Here is a 17,324-nt window from a genome sequence, read left to right on the forward strand (position 1 = left end):
TGTTGTTATAGACAGATTGTATTGTGTTGGTGTATTGTTGCTCTAGACAGATTGTATTGTGTTGGTGCACTATTTTTATTCTGCTCATTCTTTCCAGATGTGTGTATTTTCCTCCAGTGCAGGCAGCCTGTGGTGATGTGTGTCCATGTGCAGCAGGCAGTCTTCCTTCTCTCTCCCCGTCCATAGAAGGAGGGGATGGAGGAGGAGGAGGCCGTGTCTGTGGATGGGAGGAGGAGGAGGCTCTCGGTCTCTGGATGGGAGGAGGAGGCTCGATCTGTGGCTGTGCTCTCACACGGATGCTTGGTGCAGGATCGGCCCCGGCTGTGCTGTGAGATCGGTTGTGTTGGCCTGTGAAGGGCTCCTTGTATCGGCCGATCTCCCCCGGATCTTACCTGTGGTCACCATGCGGCTCTCCCGGGACACTCCCAGCGCTCCAGCCCTGCACAGCCAGCTCGGTGCCCGGTGAGGGGGGACAATGAGCAGCGAGCAGGAGCCAGAGTGAGTAGCACCTGTATAGATGGGGCCCCATAGGACAGGGGCCCTTCATGTGTGCAGGCTGGATGGCTGTGCCATGTGTGTGGTGTCCCCCTTGTACAATGTCCCCTGGTCATGGCTGTGACATGGGCACCATGTGGGACAAAGCCTGGCATCTGTGACATTGCAGAATGGGTATGTGCTGTCAATGATTGGCTGATCCTAGGACCTATGTGGGGTCCTGTACAGGTGTGCCCATGGGTGGCGGTCATGTGACGGCGGTGTGCCCCCCGCTCTGTGTTTGGTGCTGGAAGATACGGCATGGTGGTGGTCTTGCCTTGCAGATCATTGGTGACATCTCAGGAGGGTTTGTGTCTGGAGTCTACAGGTCACCCTTGTCCATGGATGGTCAGATCGCGTACACCGGGCGTAGGTGAATCACGGCACGTTATACCATGGTGGCAGGAATCAAACGGCACACAGCTGGCTGGGATTTCTTTGGATTGCAATGTATCCATTCTTGGTGTAGGTGATGGCATGTGCACCCTTAGTGCCAACATGTTGCCAAACAAAAATAGGAAGGGGTACAGCACACTGATCATACACTATGCAATCTGATTGTACAATCTCATCTAGATCTACCAACAACTATGTAGTGCAAGGGCCTGCCTGATCTGATACAGATTGATCAGATAGTTTAGGTAGATCCCCTTATAAGTGGATTGTATGGTCAGATTGTAACATGTATGCTGAGTTTAGGGTCGCCGTACAATCTTTGTATAATCGACTATAGATTTACCACACCTATATAGTTTGAGGACCTTCGTATTTTACCCAATCTGTTTGTTTCCAATCAGGCAGGCACTTCCACTACATAGTTGTTGGTTTTTCTAAAGAAGATTGTAATGTTGGGTTTGTAGGCCTTAAAGCAGATTGTACAATGAGATTGTATAGTGGAAGAGCAGCTTCAGTCTTCTGAACAAGGTGGCAGGAGGATCCATTGGAGGAATACAGAATGGATTCACATTCCCGAGGACCAACGTTGATTTTTTAGGCCTGAAATTGCGGGATTGTATCACATACCCTTTGGGAACATGGCACACGGTGTAACGATTGATTGTGTTGATGGCCCTGTAAAGGTTTTGGGGGTTTTTTATGGCTCCTTGGAAAAGCTGGAGTGACACTACATACCCAACATTGGTCCAAAAGAACTTTCCGGGAGTGTGCCTATAGGGATCTGCTCTAATAAATAGGAGGCACTTCCATGTTTCTGGTGGTCATGTATGTGCAGAGGTTCATATGAAGTTCTTGGTGGGTGACTCATCCGGTTGCATGTCTGTTCTTCCCTCCAATGACATGCAGAACACAGATGTGATAAGCCTGCCTTGAGGAACAGTTTATCAGAGGCTCTTCTGATTGTCATCTGCATATTGAGAAGTGATAGAAATAAATATTGCAGTGATTGATTTTATCATATACGTTATTGGAAGATTTAAAGTGTACATCAAATGTCGTCCATTGGGAAACACAGATATATGAATCAGTGTCTCAGCAATGGCTTTATATATGTTGTGGAATGTATTGGGCTACAGGCAATTGGAAAAACATTGTGCCGTGCATCTCTGCCCACAACTGTCCACGATTTCCTTCCATTCTTCCACTATGGCTTACAGTAGCTATGTAGAGGTCCAAGTTGTCTGTAAGAAATCCATGTAGTACCTAAGAATAGGGAAGGATAGCAGTCCTTTGGTGTTTCTGTTTATTTGTTTGGTTTTTTTTTGGTTTTGGGTAGAATATTGTGTTTTTGTATTGTTGTGATTTGTATTGAAATGTATTCTGTATATTATTGTTTGTTTTTATTTTATGTTGTGGTTTGTGTTTGAAATGTATTCTGTATGTGTGTTTGTTTCATTTTATATAATGATTTGTGTTGAAATGTATTCTGCATGTGTGTTTGTTTCATTTTATATAATGATTTGTGTTGAAATGTATTTTGCGTATTGATTATTTTATATTATTATTCGTGCTTAAAGTGCACTCTGTATACTGGTTGTTTTTTATTTTATATGATAGATTTGTGATGAAGTGTATTTTATATAATGTTTGATTTGCATTCAAATGCATTTTGTGTTAAATAGTTTCTTTTATTTTAGTTGACATTTATTTTGTATTATACAGTTCTAGTTTTGTTTTTTGTTTTTTTCTATGGTGTTTTTATGTTGCTGTTGTTGATTCAGACAGTCCTCAATGTGCTATAGATAATGGATTTGTGCTGGGAATGTCTGTTTGCCTTTTCCTTCCCATGCTTGGCTGTAGACACGAAACCCTTTGGCTCATGTAGCCGTCACGGTCTTTCTTTTTTTGGCTGATCGATGTGTGTTGAGAGGTGATTGCTATGACCTTGCATGTTTGCTGTGTAGTATGTGGGTGCTGCGTTGTGCCCCGTAGTGTCAGCCGGGGCTGTTTGTTCTCGGTGTGTTCAGTTCTTTAAGCCGCCATGTTGTGCTGCTGTTTTGTGAATTGCCCTCATTTGCATAGCAGGATCCCATTCATAAAACCCTGGCAGGCAATATTACCTTTTACGTGCTGCGACAGTGTGAATGGGGGCAATGACGGGGAATTATGAATAAATTGGGGGTGAGGAGGCTGCGGTGACAAGGAACAGGAGAAGGGGGGGGGGAATTGGGAGACTGAAAAGAGGTGGGATGGGCTATTCTACTATACAGACTTGTGTTCCATGGCACACAATTGTTGCTGCTCACTAACAGCGCCCTTTACACTGGACGCACACTGTGCGCACAATCTGGAATGTCAGCATATTGCAGGATGTGAATGGCTGTGATTGCATGTTTCCTTTCTGTGTCAGTCTTTCCTTCCCCATCTTTGCTCCAAATGTTGCATTTTCTCCCTGTCTTCCTTTCCTTGTCCCCCCCCCTCCTCCTCCTCCCTCATTCCTGGCCTCTCCCTCCCGCTCTTGTTGACACAGCTATGTGGGAAATATCAGAGCAGGGAGGCTCGGGTGTCATGTGACCTCCCTATTCCATTCATAAAATACCTGTGTCCATTCACTCCGTCACATCGCACAGACACCTGCACAGGGGCACCCATGGCTGCAGCAAGGGGGGGCTTCATAGATACTAGGGATGGAAAACTACCAATGGTGTCACCGATGGTCATAGGAGCTGATTTACACTTTTATTAATGAGGACAGATGCCACTGTTCACATGCTGGGGATGAAGGTGTGCTCCACAAATAGGACAGTGCATTGTCGCAGAGAGGTGTTAATCTGCAGAGGGGCGGCTTGTGTTGACATTGGGTGAGCAAAATGACAGGTGGCAAAACAGGAGCAGGTACCCGTTCTGCTAGGGGAATCGCGTGAATCACGGGTTCACAAACAGCTTCTTTGAAATCACTAATGGTGCACATACATGCTTCTATAAATTATCGATTTCTTTTCCAACCAATCTCTTTGAATTATAGTCCACAAGTGGATTTTGATTGATAGTTAAGATACAATTATAACTTACAATCATAAATTATCATATTAGATCAAATGGGGCGCCACACCAAACCCAAATGTGCAAAAAAGAAAAAAAAAGAGGAAGAAGCTCTTTACAGTGTAAACTACTCATAAATTATCGATCGCTTTCATGTAATCTCATAATCTGATCGATCAAAATATGATCGTATTCATGATCAGTCAATCGGTTCTTTTCTGCTGTGGCTGATCAAATGGGTTTGAGCGTTTCTGATCTAAATTGATCAGAAGGGAAGTTTATAGGTTTTTGATTGTTTATAGATTCGATTGATTAAAATGGCCATAGATGTGCCCAGACTGGCCGGTGGGAGACCTGCGTACTCAGCCTGCATGTGTGCGCACATTTGGAAAGGGTAGAACACTTAACACCTGGAGGAATTATCGTTATTACTATAGGTGATTCTATAGCACTGATAATGTACACAACACTTTACATTCACATCAGTCCCTGCTCTCAAGGATTTTATAATCTAAGGTCCCTACCTCACATTCATACATACACATACTAGGGCCAATTTAGGCAACAACCAGTTAACCTACCAGCATGTCTTTGGAGTGTGAGAGGAAACCGGAGTACTCAGAGGAAACCCACAAAGGCACAGGGGGAACATGCAAACTCCAGGCAGGTAGCGCTGTGGTTGGGATTCGAACCAATGACCCTAGTGCTGCCAGGAGGAAGTGTTTGCCCTTCTCTGCACTTTCTCCAGTTCTCCAATGTTATTTTTGTGAATTGGTGCCCAAAACTGAACTGCATGTTCCAGATGAGGTCTTACCAATGATTTGTACCGGGGTAGAATGATATAATTATATAATTATAATATAATTATAAAATGAACGCCATGTTTTGGCTTCAGACCGACGACCCTAGTGCTGCCAGGTGGAAGTGCTAACCACTTAGCCACTCTGCTGCCATAATGATTAAAAATATCAGATGTATTTCATGAAGATTCCACCATTCATTGATATACATGTAGTGCATAGAGTTTCCTGCTCATAAGTGCATATTAGCATAATGATTGCTGCAGATTTATTTATTATAGGCATTTATAGAGTGCTGACAATTTACACAGCATGTTACCTATTGTACATTCACATCAGTCTCTGCCTTCAAGGAGCTTACAATCTAACATCCCTATCTCACTTGCAAACATACACATACTAGACAGGATTGAATTCATCTACCAGCATGTCTTGGGAGTGTGGGAGGAAACCCACGCAGGCGCAGAGAGAACATGTATACTCCATGCAGGTAGTGTTCAGGTTGGGACTCGAGCAAATGATCCTTATGCTGCTAGGCAGAAGTGCTGACCTCCAAGCCACTGTTCTGCTCAGATAGCATACATTTGCAGTACACATAACAAGAGGATGTTCTCAAAGTGTATGCCATAGCATGGCTACATACAACATAAGAGACCGGTGTGAAGGCCCTGAGCAGACTGCTGAACACTGTTGAAAAATGAGAAGAGAACCTGAGACAAACGTTTTGGGGAACAAAAAGTACCCCCTCCCTCAAGGAGTTCCCACCTCATTTGAGGGCTTGAAGGGTCCCCTGTAAAGTGCCTTATCTTGCTTCCCCTGATCAGACGTTTTGTGGCATGCATCGAAAATATAGCACTGATTGGATGATTTCACACCTAATCTATCTCTTTTTTTTTTTATTTTTTAAGAATGTTTTTCAAGAGAGGAACAAGACCGAATGCAGTGCATTCCAATTAAGGCTAGTTGTAGATGGTTTGCACACATACCTGTGAATGCACACGAAAGCAGATATACAAATCAGTTAGTTTCCCGGCTTAGTTAGACCGATATTAACCCAGGTATGCATCATTACTGCATTTTGTGACCCATAGGTCCAAAGTCAAAGAGAGAAGATAGGGAGGAGAATCAACAGAAAGAAGTAAACCATAGAAGGAAAGCAGGGACTATGGGATCCAGAGGGGAAGGTGTTACCCATGGCTTCCTTCCCAGGAAACGACTTCTACAATGTGATTCATCAGACCATATCTCTTCAAAGGCCTCCAGTTTTTCGTTTGCTATGGTAATGAGTTTCCCATTGACCATGGTCCATGCCGATTTACATTTAACCTGTTCAAGGGCTATGGTTGCAATCTATCTCCTTCCTCCAAGGGCGGTTGGCTTAGTATCGACTTCTACCAAAGGTTGGCTTAGTGTCGACTTCTACCATAGGTTGGCTTAGTGTCGACTTCTACCATAGACAAAAAATGGCCACCCGGTCTGGCTGAAATTTTATTTCGTCCTCATGCACACTAGACATTTTTACAGCTGCTATTTTTGGCTTTTGACGTTTTTTTCTACAGCCAGTAAACTCCCCAGCATGTTATCCTACGTGTCCGTGCACACATAGCCTGTAATCAGCGTTTTTTGGCAGGAGTGGGTTTCTAGAGGAGTTTTTTAGCTGTAAAAACACTCTAACACTGAAAAATGCGGTAAATCACGGCAAACCAGTGTTTTTTTTAACCTTTTTTGGTCAAAAAAAACTCTAGAAAACCTTAAAAGACGCAAACGCAAAAAAAGCGGCTAAACGCTAATACAAAAACACTTAAAAACTTGTTTTCAAAGTGACTTTACACAGTTAACATTACCAGCATTATTAAAACGCCCAGAATGCATGGAGCCTTCATATTTATGACCAGCATGGAGGGGTCATTTTCACTGCATTCATCTCAGGTGAACACAAGCTATACCTTGAGGCTAGGTTCACATCTGTGCGGGTGGTGCTGCTGCGAATCCGCACGAAAAAACGTGCAGCCGCACCACCTGGACGGAGAAATGTGGACCCACGGGCGGGTGCCATTAGTGCTGGCTGCATTTTCGGAAGAAGAGCAGGGACTTCTTCCCTGTGTGTCACGGGAGTCCATTCAAATGAATGGGCTCTCATGCTTGCGCAAAACTCGGTCCGCACGGGCATATATGTGAACCGGGGCTTAGTAAGGGATGTTAATATTTATGAATACAGAAAAATACCTAAATGGTTCAGGAATTTCTGAGAAGATGCTGCCCCCTGACAATCATCACCTGTCCTGTATCCATGTCATCATTGTCATTATAAAATGTTTTTTGGGTGCTGAGAGCTGGAAGGGACCTGAAACTGCTAACAAAGGCCTAAAGGTTCACTTATCCACTTGCCTTCCAAAGGATTACCCCCCCCCCCCCCCCCTTCCTGACCAGGTCATTTTTTGCCATACAGCGCTGCTTTACTGTAACTGACAATTGCACGGTCATGCAACACTGCACCCAAATAGAGATTCCTTTTGGTGGTGCTTGATCGCCTGAATTTGTTTTTGTAATTTTTGCGCTATAAACAAAAAAAAAGACCGACAATTTTGAAAAAAAAAAAATTATTTTTGACTTTTTGCTATTAAACATGTCAAGAAAAAAAATTTAAAAATCAAATTTCGTCATAAATTTAGGGCAAAATGTATTCTGCTACATGTCTTTGCTAAAAAACATCCCAATACGTGTAAATCAGTTGGTTAACGTGAAAGTTATAGTGTTTACAAATGGCGGTATAGATACTGGAATTTTTTTTTTCACTAGTAATGGCGGCGATCAGCGACTTCTAGCGGGACTGCGGTGGGCTATCTGACACTGGGGGGAGCTGACTTGTTGTCACTGACCTCCCCAGTGAATGGGGCTGCTTTGTGGAAAACCACTACACAGAGCAAGTAGGCATAGACACGTTTGTTATTTTAAGAAAAAAAAAAAATCGAAACTTTAGTGTCAGTTTAATTGGAAGCCATTTATGCACTATTAACCGATTCCGCGCCCCCTATAGCAGAAATACTGCTACAGGGCGGCATGGCTGTGCAAAATCACGTGTATATATACGTGATTTTGCAGTTCCGGGTTGGGGGTGTGAGCCTGCCCTACCCGCGCCGCTGTTCGTGGCCTTGGCTGTCAATCACAGGGTCCAGGTCAGTGATTCTCCACCGGCCCCCAGCGATCTCTGGGTATCTTACAATGGGGGAGAGACCTATATGTAAAAAATACAGATCTTTCCCCTGTCAGCTCCTGCACACTGCTTTGTATGGCTCTGCATATTAGTGTGCTTACAGTGAAACACAGACACAGCCCACATAATAAAACAGCACACAGTTAACCCTTTGATCACCCCACATGGTAATGCCCAGTGCCATTAGTACAGTGAGAGTGCTTTTTATTAGCACTGATCACTGTTTGTTGTCACTGGGGATTTCAGTGACACCAAGTCCGTTCCTCCCAGTGTCAGAATGCTCACCATAGTCCTGCTATAAATCACTGATCACCGTCATTACTAGTGGAAAAAATAATTCCAGTGTATATACACCGCCATTTGTAGAAGCTATAACATTCACATAAACCAATTAGTTTACACATACTGAGATTTTTCTTAGTAAAGACATGTAGCAGAATAAATTTTGGCCTAAATTTATGACGAAATTAGATTTTTTTAAAAAAATTTTAGTGGACATGTTTAATAGCAAAAAGTCAAAAATATTGTATTTTTTCTCAAAATTGATGGTCTTTTTTTGTTTATAGCGCAAAAAAAAAACTGCACAGTTGATCAAATACCACTGACTGAAAGCTCTATTTGTGGGGACAAAAAAGGATGTAAGTTTCATTTGGGTGCAGCGTTGCATGACCGCGCAATTGTCAGTTAAAATAACGCAGCGCTGTATCGCAAAAAATTGCCTGTTCAGGAAGGGGGTAAATCCTCTGGAGGGCAAGTGGTTAACAGAGAAGTATGTGATCTTTACTTACCTAAGGTTAATGCAGCATCGGTCCAATGCCACATTTGTCCCCCGCCGGCTCTAAGGGTGATTTTATGATGTGTTCTCACTGCCACTGTGAGCAGATTGTGATGACTGTCAGTCACTGCACCGCATGCCCTCCGCAAAAGAGCTTTGGCTGTACTTCTCCTTTAATGATAAATACTGTACATTGTGCATATGTCAGGACAGGCACGTGTGATAAACTGATTCACAAAATGCAGTACACTTGATATTGGTCTGGAAAGAGTATATCTAAAAAAAACCCCAAAAAAGTAGAACACTTGCGTATAGAGTAAAAAGGAAGTGTATATAAAAGCTGAGAATGTGTAAAAAATCAGAACCAATATTTGCAGTAAATTTCCAGCATGCTGGACACCTTATACTCAGCATGGTAAAATGTTTAGACAAAATACTTTGTGGAGACAGCAGCTGATACATACTTATTGACAATGAGTCAAGTCACTGATGCATAGCAGATCTGAAAGGCTGATTTTGACCAACCTGTTTTTGCTGTTTTTTTTTTGGGGGGGGGGGGGGGGGTAGGCCTGCATTGGGTTTCCTTGCCTAATGGAAATGACAGGGAGGTGGCCCAGAAAGCACTGGGCATGTGAACATCTATGTATTTTAACAGGAGGATCTCCAAAGGGTTTAATCATTCAGATCTCTTATTAATTATTGAGATACTGGGACTTGTGACCTGGCAATCAGGGACACTGTTGCTGGCTGTACTGGTCTGGTGACACTGGGAGTGGTATGACAGTGACCAGGAACACTGTTGCTGGTATACATTGGTCTTGTGATGATCAGCACGGCCAACATCCTAGATATTCACATGGTCTGTTATTTGTTTTGTTTCATAAATTAAAGTCCAATTCAAAATCAGAAATCTATCTACACATTTCTATTTAGTGTATCTTACCCTCTTTACTTACCTTACCAGCTAATATTTGCTCAGTGGGTGGCCCGCCCTGTCAGCCATCTACCACCCGACATCCCTTGATTGAGTCAGACCAATCAGATGCTGTCAATGTTTGGATAATTTGACAGCCGGTGAGGTCGGCCATCAAAATACAATAGCCACATCAGGAGATTTGTCCTTCCATTCTGTGTTGCATGGATGACAAATATGTTTCTCCATACAATAAGTGTATGGTCAGCGTAAGTTTTTTTTTTTTTATTCTTTTTTTTTACTAGACAATTTATGAGGATCAGTTCACAATGTATGAGCTGGTTGTGGGAATCGCATTGGTACCCACAGCCGAATCGTGCTGCTCTTACGAGATGCCCGGGCTGCCATTTATTCTGAATGGCACTCCCACGCATCTCAGCCGGTAGTGCAGTTACAGGAAATTGCATAATCAAAAAGACCATGCAGTTCCCTGCGGCCGCATTTTCAGAAAAGGCGCGGAACATGGGCACAGCAGCCCATTCAAATGAATGGGCTGCCCTGCCCAAGCAAATACGGGCCGCAGTAGTGTGAACCGTTCTATTATTGTTGCGTAATGGAATTCCTTAGATTGTACGCCCCTTGAGGGTTAGGGACTGATGTGAATGTACAATATATATATGTAAAGTGCTGCGTAAATTGACGGCGCTATATAAGTACCTGAAATAAATAAATAAAATAAATTCTGTAACATTGGTTCCATAATCTTTCCAGCAATGTTTCATTTGAGTGCAGGTAGTTGGCCCAGGTGTCAGCTGTTTTAGCCGTGGTGAAACATCATGGCCATGACCGGGTGCTCTGTGATCCTGGAATGGCAAGAGGAGAAAAGGGACGATCGGGTCATCCATGTAAAGATCAGCACTTTCTGGTCTCCCACAGTACACACAACATGGAAATGCAATTATTTTAGTAAATATAAATATTTTAGTTATTTTAGTAAATATAAACTGCTAAATACCTTTTCTCATCAGCAGTTAGAGCAGTCTGGTGACTTCCATCAGTGTCCAGTCGAGCACTGGTTAAAGCTTGTAGGAGGAGTTTTCATTTTGCTCTAGGAGAATGCAGGACCCCTGACCTTTTTCTGGACAGTGCCGATTGACCCTTACAAGCTTGCTTGCAGCCTTGTATTGAATGTACACTGTGCTGCGCATGCGCAGTTAAAATGGTGACAGGAGAGGGACCTCCAGCAGATTGACAGCCTCAGCTGTGTTCCTGTAAGCTATGTGAAGGGGGTGTGTGTCCCTTCCTTCCAATCAGCGCTCAGAGCTCTCCTCACATGTAATTTCAGCTCCCTGCACTCTTTTTAGAGCTCTCACATCTGAATGGTTGTAGGGGAAGATGGATACAGATAAACAGGTACAACTTATTATGTAGGAGGATACGTTTCATCTCTGTGTATCATTTGAAGCCAGCCACTTCACTGGGTATAAGTAAAGGTTTACAAGCACTTTAACTTGCAAAGAGGGTACATGTAACATTTTTTGGCAGCCCACCCCAAACACACTCGCCAGCAAGGTGCACTGGGGGACTATTCAGAATGAATAGCCCAGCATAGTGGTAACTCTTAGGCTTCATGCACACTGGGCATTTTTACAGCTGCTGTTTTGCACATCAGGCGTTTTTTTTCTACAGCGAATAACCTCCCCAGCATGTAATCCTGTGTGTCCATGCACACATAGGTTTTTAGCAGTGTTTTTTGGCAGGGGCATTTTCTGGCTGCATTTGAAGAGAAGTTTTCCAGCTGTAAATACGCTCTACCACTGAAAAACGCTGCAAAACTTACCTATTCGGCGTTTATGAACATTTTTGAACCTCAAGTTTTTGTGGGAGTATAGTTTTTGCTGAGAAACGCTAAAAAAGCGAATTAAAAAATGCATCAAAACTCGCATTTTTATTGTGTCTTTCTACAGTTAATGCAAATGGCGTTTTATCACGTCCATTGTGCAGGAGGTTCACACCTATACGTTTTCTGCAGCATTTTGTGGAAACGCCCACCAGTCCATTTAACATGATTTCCTATGGGACACGTTCACATCTCTGCGTTTTCACCTGGTGCTGTCTTTTGGAAAGGGTCAGGGACTTTTTTAAACACAAAATGTTGCGTTTTTGGTTCTATAGACGTCAATGGAGACGCTATAGAAAAACGTAATACATTTTTGATGCATTTTTTATGCGTTTTGATCTGCCTGACAACAAGAAAAAAAAAACAAACCGCATCAAAAACACGTGCAAAAACGCACTACAAAAACGGATCAACGCAAACTGCATAGGTGTGAACCTATCCTTATACCGCTCATTACCACAGCACAGTAGTGTGCGTGGGGCCTTCTACTGCTAATTACCACAACACAGTAGTGTGCGTGGGGCCTTCTACCGCTAATTACCACAACACAGTAGTGTGCGTGGGGCCTTCTACCGCTCATTACCACAACACAGTGTGCGTGGGGCCTTATACTGCCCATTACCACAGCACAGTAGTGTGCGTGGGGCCTTCTACCGCTCATTACCACAGCACAGTAGTGTGTGTGGGGCCTTCTACCGCTCATTACCACAGCACAGTAGTGTGTGTGGGGCCTTCTACCGCTCATTACCACAGCACAGTAGTGTGTGTGGGGCCTTCTACCGCTCATTACCACAGCACAGTAGTGTGTGTGGGGCCTTCTACCGCTCATTACCACAGCACAGTAGTGTGTGTGGGGCCTTCTACCGCTAATTACCACAGCACAGTAGTGTGTGTGGGGCCTTCTACCGCTCATTACCACAGCACAGTAGTGTGTGTGGGGCCTTCTACCGCTCATTACCACAGCACAGTAGTGTGTGTGGGGCCTTCTACCGCTCATTACCACAGCACAGTAGTGTGTGTGGGGCCTTCTACCGCTCATTACCACAGCACAGTAGTGTGTGTGGGGCCTTCTACCGCTCATTACCACAGCACAGTAGTGTGTGTGGGGCCTTCTACCGCTAATTACCACAGCACAGTAGTGTGTGGGGCCTTCTACCGCTCATTACCACAGCACAGTAGTGTGTGTGGGGCCTTCTACCGCGCATTACCACAGTAGTGTGCGTGGGGCCTTCTACCGCTAATTACCACAGCACAGTAGTGTGCATGGGGCCTTATACCTCGCATTACCACAGCACAGTAGTGTGCGTGGGGCCTTATACCTCGAATTACCACAGCACAGTAGTGTGCGTGGGGCCTTATACTGCCCATTACCACAGCACAGTAGTGTGCATGGGGCCTTATACCTTGCATTACCACAGCACAGTAGTGTGCATGGGGCCTTATACCTCGCATTACCACAGCATAGTAGTGTGCGTGGGGCCTTATACCGCTCATTACCACAGTACAGTAGTGTGCATGGGGCCTTATACCGCTCATTACCACAGCACAGTAGTGTGCGTGGGGCCTTATACCTCGCATTACCACAGCACAGTAGTGTGTATGGGGCCTTCTACCGCTAATTACCACAGCACAGTAGTGTGCTTGGGGCCTTCTACCTCGCATTACCACAGCACAGTAGTGTGCATGGGGCCTTAAAATGACACTACAAATGAAATGTGAGATGTGTGCAGGGCCCAGGGAGACATGGATTGTGTAGGAGGCAGGATTTCTCAGGTTGCTATGTGAGAGATTTCAAGCAAGCTTAAACTGTTTGCCTAAAGTGGAAAATAGCTTTAAGACATGTCTGCCTATTCTTTGTTGATCGGGCCCTGAACTGGAGTCTGCCAGAGATGTCATTTCCTGTTGTTCTTTCCCATGAGGTTGTTGGTTGCATGATTTCCAGCCTTAGGAAGTGCTGAGGGCTGCCTTTTAAAGGAGTCTTGGTGATGGGGAGAGCGAGGAGGCAGTGAGTGTTTGCAATGAGTCACTCTCAGCCTGCGATCCAGTTCCTGAAAACATAGCAGCTGCTGTGAGCGCTGAGCACAGCCTAACTGCACATGTGTGGGTGGATGTTCTCCCCATCTGATTACTTGCTCATGTGTTTCTGCTTGTGGGTCAGCCTTTTGATTCATCTTTATTCACTTCATTAACTCTGCCGTTCCTGGATTGGAAGTGAAAAGATGTTCAACGTTCTTCTTGGATTGTGAACTTTTAAACATAATTTAAAGTGATTGCAACCCTCACCTTGTAAAACAACCCATTCAGTTTAAAATAGAAATGAAAAGCAAAACGTATGTATAAATATCAAAAACATTATAAACACCTTTTTCCCCTTTTTTTTACAAGTCATAACATTTCCTCTGTTCTCAGCTGCATAAGAGCTGGGGGGAGGAGAAACAGTAGGACCCTGATCTTCCCAGTGAATGGCTGTACGGGGGGGGGGGCATCTCAGCACAAGCCTGGTCATTAGAGGAGAGCAGGCTGAGTTCCCAGCATAGCTTGAGAACTGACCATGGATACTTTTTCATACAAGTACATGGTACAGCAGGCACATATCAGGGATGTGAAATGTTGGGTTTACATATTCTTTAGAGCTGGCCATGTACAGATAAAATCCCACCAGTTCAGGAGGGACCGACCACAATTTGATCAGTGTGTAGCTGTCCTCACTCAACAGACGTTCATCCTTTGATTGACTGTCGAAGGAGCAAGCTGGAAAATGTTTGTCGGTCAGAAGCTGTGGCCAATCAGCTGCAGCTTCTGATCAGTGTATTCTGATAGCAGCTGGTCCCAATATCGACATACAGTGTCCCAGCAGGGGGATTCCTCCATCCATCTCGTTATGTGTGGATGGAGGAATTTGTTTTTTTCTCTTTAGTGTTACTAAACCCAGGACCCTGCATTCACTATATCTGGTCTCCCATAGTACACACAACATGGCAATGCAATTATTTTAGTAAATATAAACTGCTAAAACCTTTTCTCATCAGCAGTATATAGTAATCTTGTGACTTCTATCAGTGTCCAGCTGAGCACTGGTTAAAGCTTGTAGGAGGAGTTTTCATTCTCCTCCAACTGCCCTGTGAGGCTGCATAACCCCTGACCCTCTGTTTGGACAGTGCTGATTGGCCCTGTGCTGATCACGTGAACCTTCCCAAAGAAAAAAAAACTCTAGCCATACACAATAAACCGAGCATGTGCAGAGTGACTCCTAGAGCTCTGTACTATCACCGGATGGATTGGGGACACTAGAAGTAGGGGAGGATCAGAGAAGACAGGATCAAACAGCCTTTTTACACAATGCGGAGGATTAACCTCTTAGGTTCCACAGCAAGTATAACAAGCATGCTGTACTACATATACAGACTGATTTCACTGTTGTGGGTTTAGTAACACTGTAACAAAAAAAACAACCCATCTCTGACCAGTTTTAGAGCTGACCTGCCGCACAGTATAGGATACTCTCTGCATTCTGATTTTTGGGGCAGATTTTTAATGCAGTTAATTTGACATTCACCAACCACTCGCTGCAGGTGAAGCCACACACAGTCTGAGCCAATCATCACTTCTGTGATTGAGGTTAGGGGACTGTGTCCTATCAGCTGGGGGGTTTGGTTGAGATTTGTCTTAGCCCTGGTTCACACTGGATGCAACTTGGCATGCAATTTGCATGTCCTGCAACTTGCAAATCGCATGCCAAGTCACACCCTATTGTCCGTTATTAGAGCGGTCATATCGGTGCTGTTTTCCCGACTTTGAAATCGTGCGACTTCACTGTAAGTCACACGATTTCGAAGCCAGGCTTGATGTGAACGGAGGGTTCAGGAGCCTGAGCACATCTCTGCATTTCTGCAGGCGGAATGCTGGGGACCTCTCCAGTGTTCCTCAAGGCAAAATCTGACTCTGTTGGAAATGCACCACGAAGAAGTATGGTATAGCTACCAATACACGGCTACATTTCAGCACGTTGACTGAAGACAAGAAAATCAACTGATTCCCCCAGCATGGAATCTCCACTGCCAGCTATTGTATGCAGTGTGGCTGCCTGAATACCCAAAAGTGATTGTATTTGATAGGATGCAGTCCCTGTAAGAAGAAATAGGGCACCGTCTGCACTAGTATATGGCCAGCTTTACTTGTGAAGTAAGCTTTGTTTGGGCCTTGCATGAAACGTTGTAACTCTGTATATTGTGCTGTGCGTGAAAATCCCACTAGATCAGTAGCTTTTGAAATACGCAGACCAGCCTGTCTGGCACCAACAACCATGTCACATTCAAAGTCATTTAAATCCCCTTTCTTCCCCATTCTGATGCTTGGTTTGAACTTCAGCAAGTTGTCTTCACCACGTCTAGATGCCTAAGTGTACTGATATGAAGCACACTGTTCCAAATCAGAGATTAAAAAAGTACACGGAAAATTAACATTTTTTTTTAGGTATACAATAGTACAGTGCCCAAGTTCTAACCACTGCTCAGCACTGTGCAAAGTGTTTAGTTGAGGTCATTGTCAATAAAGTACTTTCTATTTGTTACAAAATGTAAAGTGTTACTAAACCCACAACAGTAAAATCAGTCTGTATATGCAGTAAAGCATGCTTGTTGTACTCTCTCTAGAACCTAAGGGGTTAATCCTCTGCATTGTGTAAAAAGGCTGTTTGATCATGACTCTTCTGATCCTCTTCCAGTGCCCCCCTCTTATCTCCTGATAAGACATATCGTGTGGAGACACTGCACATGCTCAGTTTGGTGTGTATTGCTATAGTATAGAAGGTTTTTCTTTTTTCTTGGGAGAGTGTATGTGATCAGTACAGGGCCAATCAGCACTGCCCAGACAGAGGTCAGGGGTTTTGCATCCTCCTAGTGCAAAATGAAAACTCCTCCTACAAGCTTTAACATGTGCTCGGCTGGATACTGATATAAGTCACAAGACTGCTCTAACTGCTGATGAGAAAAGGTATTTAGCAGTTTATATTTACTAAAATAATTGCATTTCCATGTTGTGTGTACTGTGGGAGACCAGATATAGTGAATGCAGGGTGTGGGGTTTAGTAACACTTTTTGGGTCCTCTTGCTTTTTCTACTAATGACATAAAAAATGTAATTCAATAGCACAATCCTCTAATTTCATCCTTGTACATTTTAATAAAAAGCATGCAGCATCTCATCATCATTATTATTATTACACAGGATTTATATAACGCCAGCAGTTTGCTCAGCGCTTTACAATATAACGGGAGACAATACAGCAACAATACAGTTCAATACAAGAGGGATAGGAGGGCCCTGCTCCTTGGAGCTTACAATCTAAGAGGGAGGGGCTAGTGGTACAAAAAGGTAATAACTGGGGGGGATAGACTGGTAGGAGGAATAGAAGATTCCATGCCCACAATCTGTATTTTAAATCTCCAGGGCTTATTCTGTGAAGGTGGCTACATTCCGTCTATATGGTCCCACTGTATGTGGGAACATAACCACCATTCTCTTAGCTCCAGTACTGCATGCCAATACAGCCACCATTGGGGCATAATAACCCAAAAACCTTCCCATCTTGCAGTTGTTGGCTGGTCCTTCGTGGCCAAGACTAGTGAGACATGCCAGCATTAATGAATTAAATTGGAGACACAATAGCAGTACAATAGGCAGGTGCAAGCATTTAAAGTGATATTAAACCCAGGACCCTGCATTCACTATAGCTGGTCTCCCTCAGTACAC

General features: G+C 43.9%; 1 protein-coding gene across 1 annotated transcript in view; it reads left to right on the forward strand.

Annotated features, from left to right (window-relative positions):
* The first annotated feature begins 239 nt into the window (after positions 1-239).
* The window catches only part of SPRED1 (sprouty related EVH1 domain containing 1), a 115,427-nt gene continuing 98,342 nt past the window's right edge, over positions 240-17,324 (forward strand). The window contains exon 1 of the mRNA XM_089671300.1: positions 240-498. Within this exon, the coding sequence (XP_089527426.1) occupies positions 476-498 (23 nt within the window). The 5' untranslated portion in view covers positions 240-475. The remainder of the gene's footprint in view (positions 499-17,324) is intronic.

Source organism: Staurois parvus, unplaced genomic scaffold (assembly GCF_062004578.1).
Source record: "Staurois parvus isolate SC_StPar_1 unplaced genomic scaffold, SC_StPar_1.0 ptg000104l, whole genome shotgun sequence".
Taxonomy (NCBI): Eukaryota; Metazoa; Chordata; class Amphibia; order Anura; family Ranidae; genus Staurois; species Staurois parvus.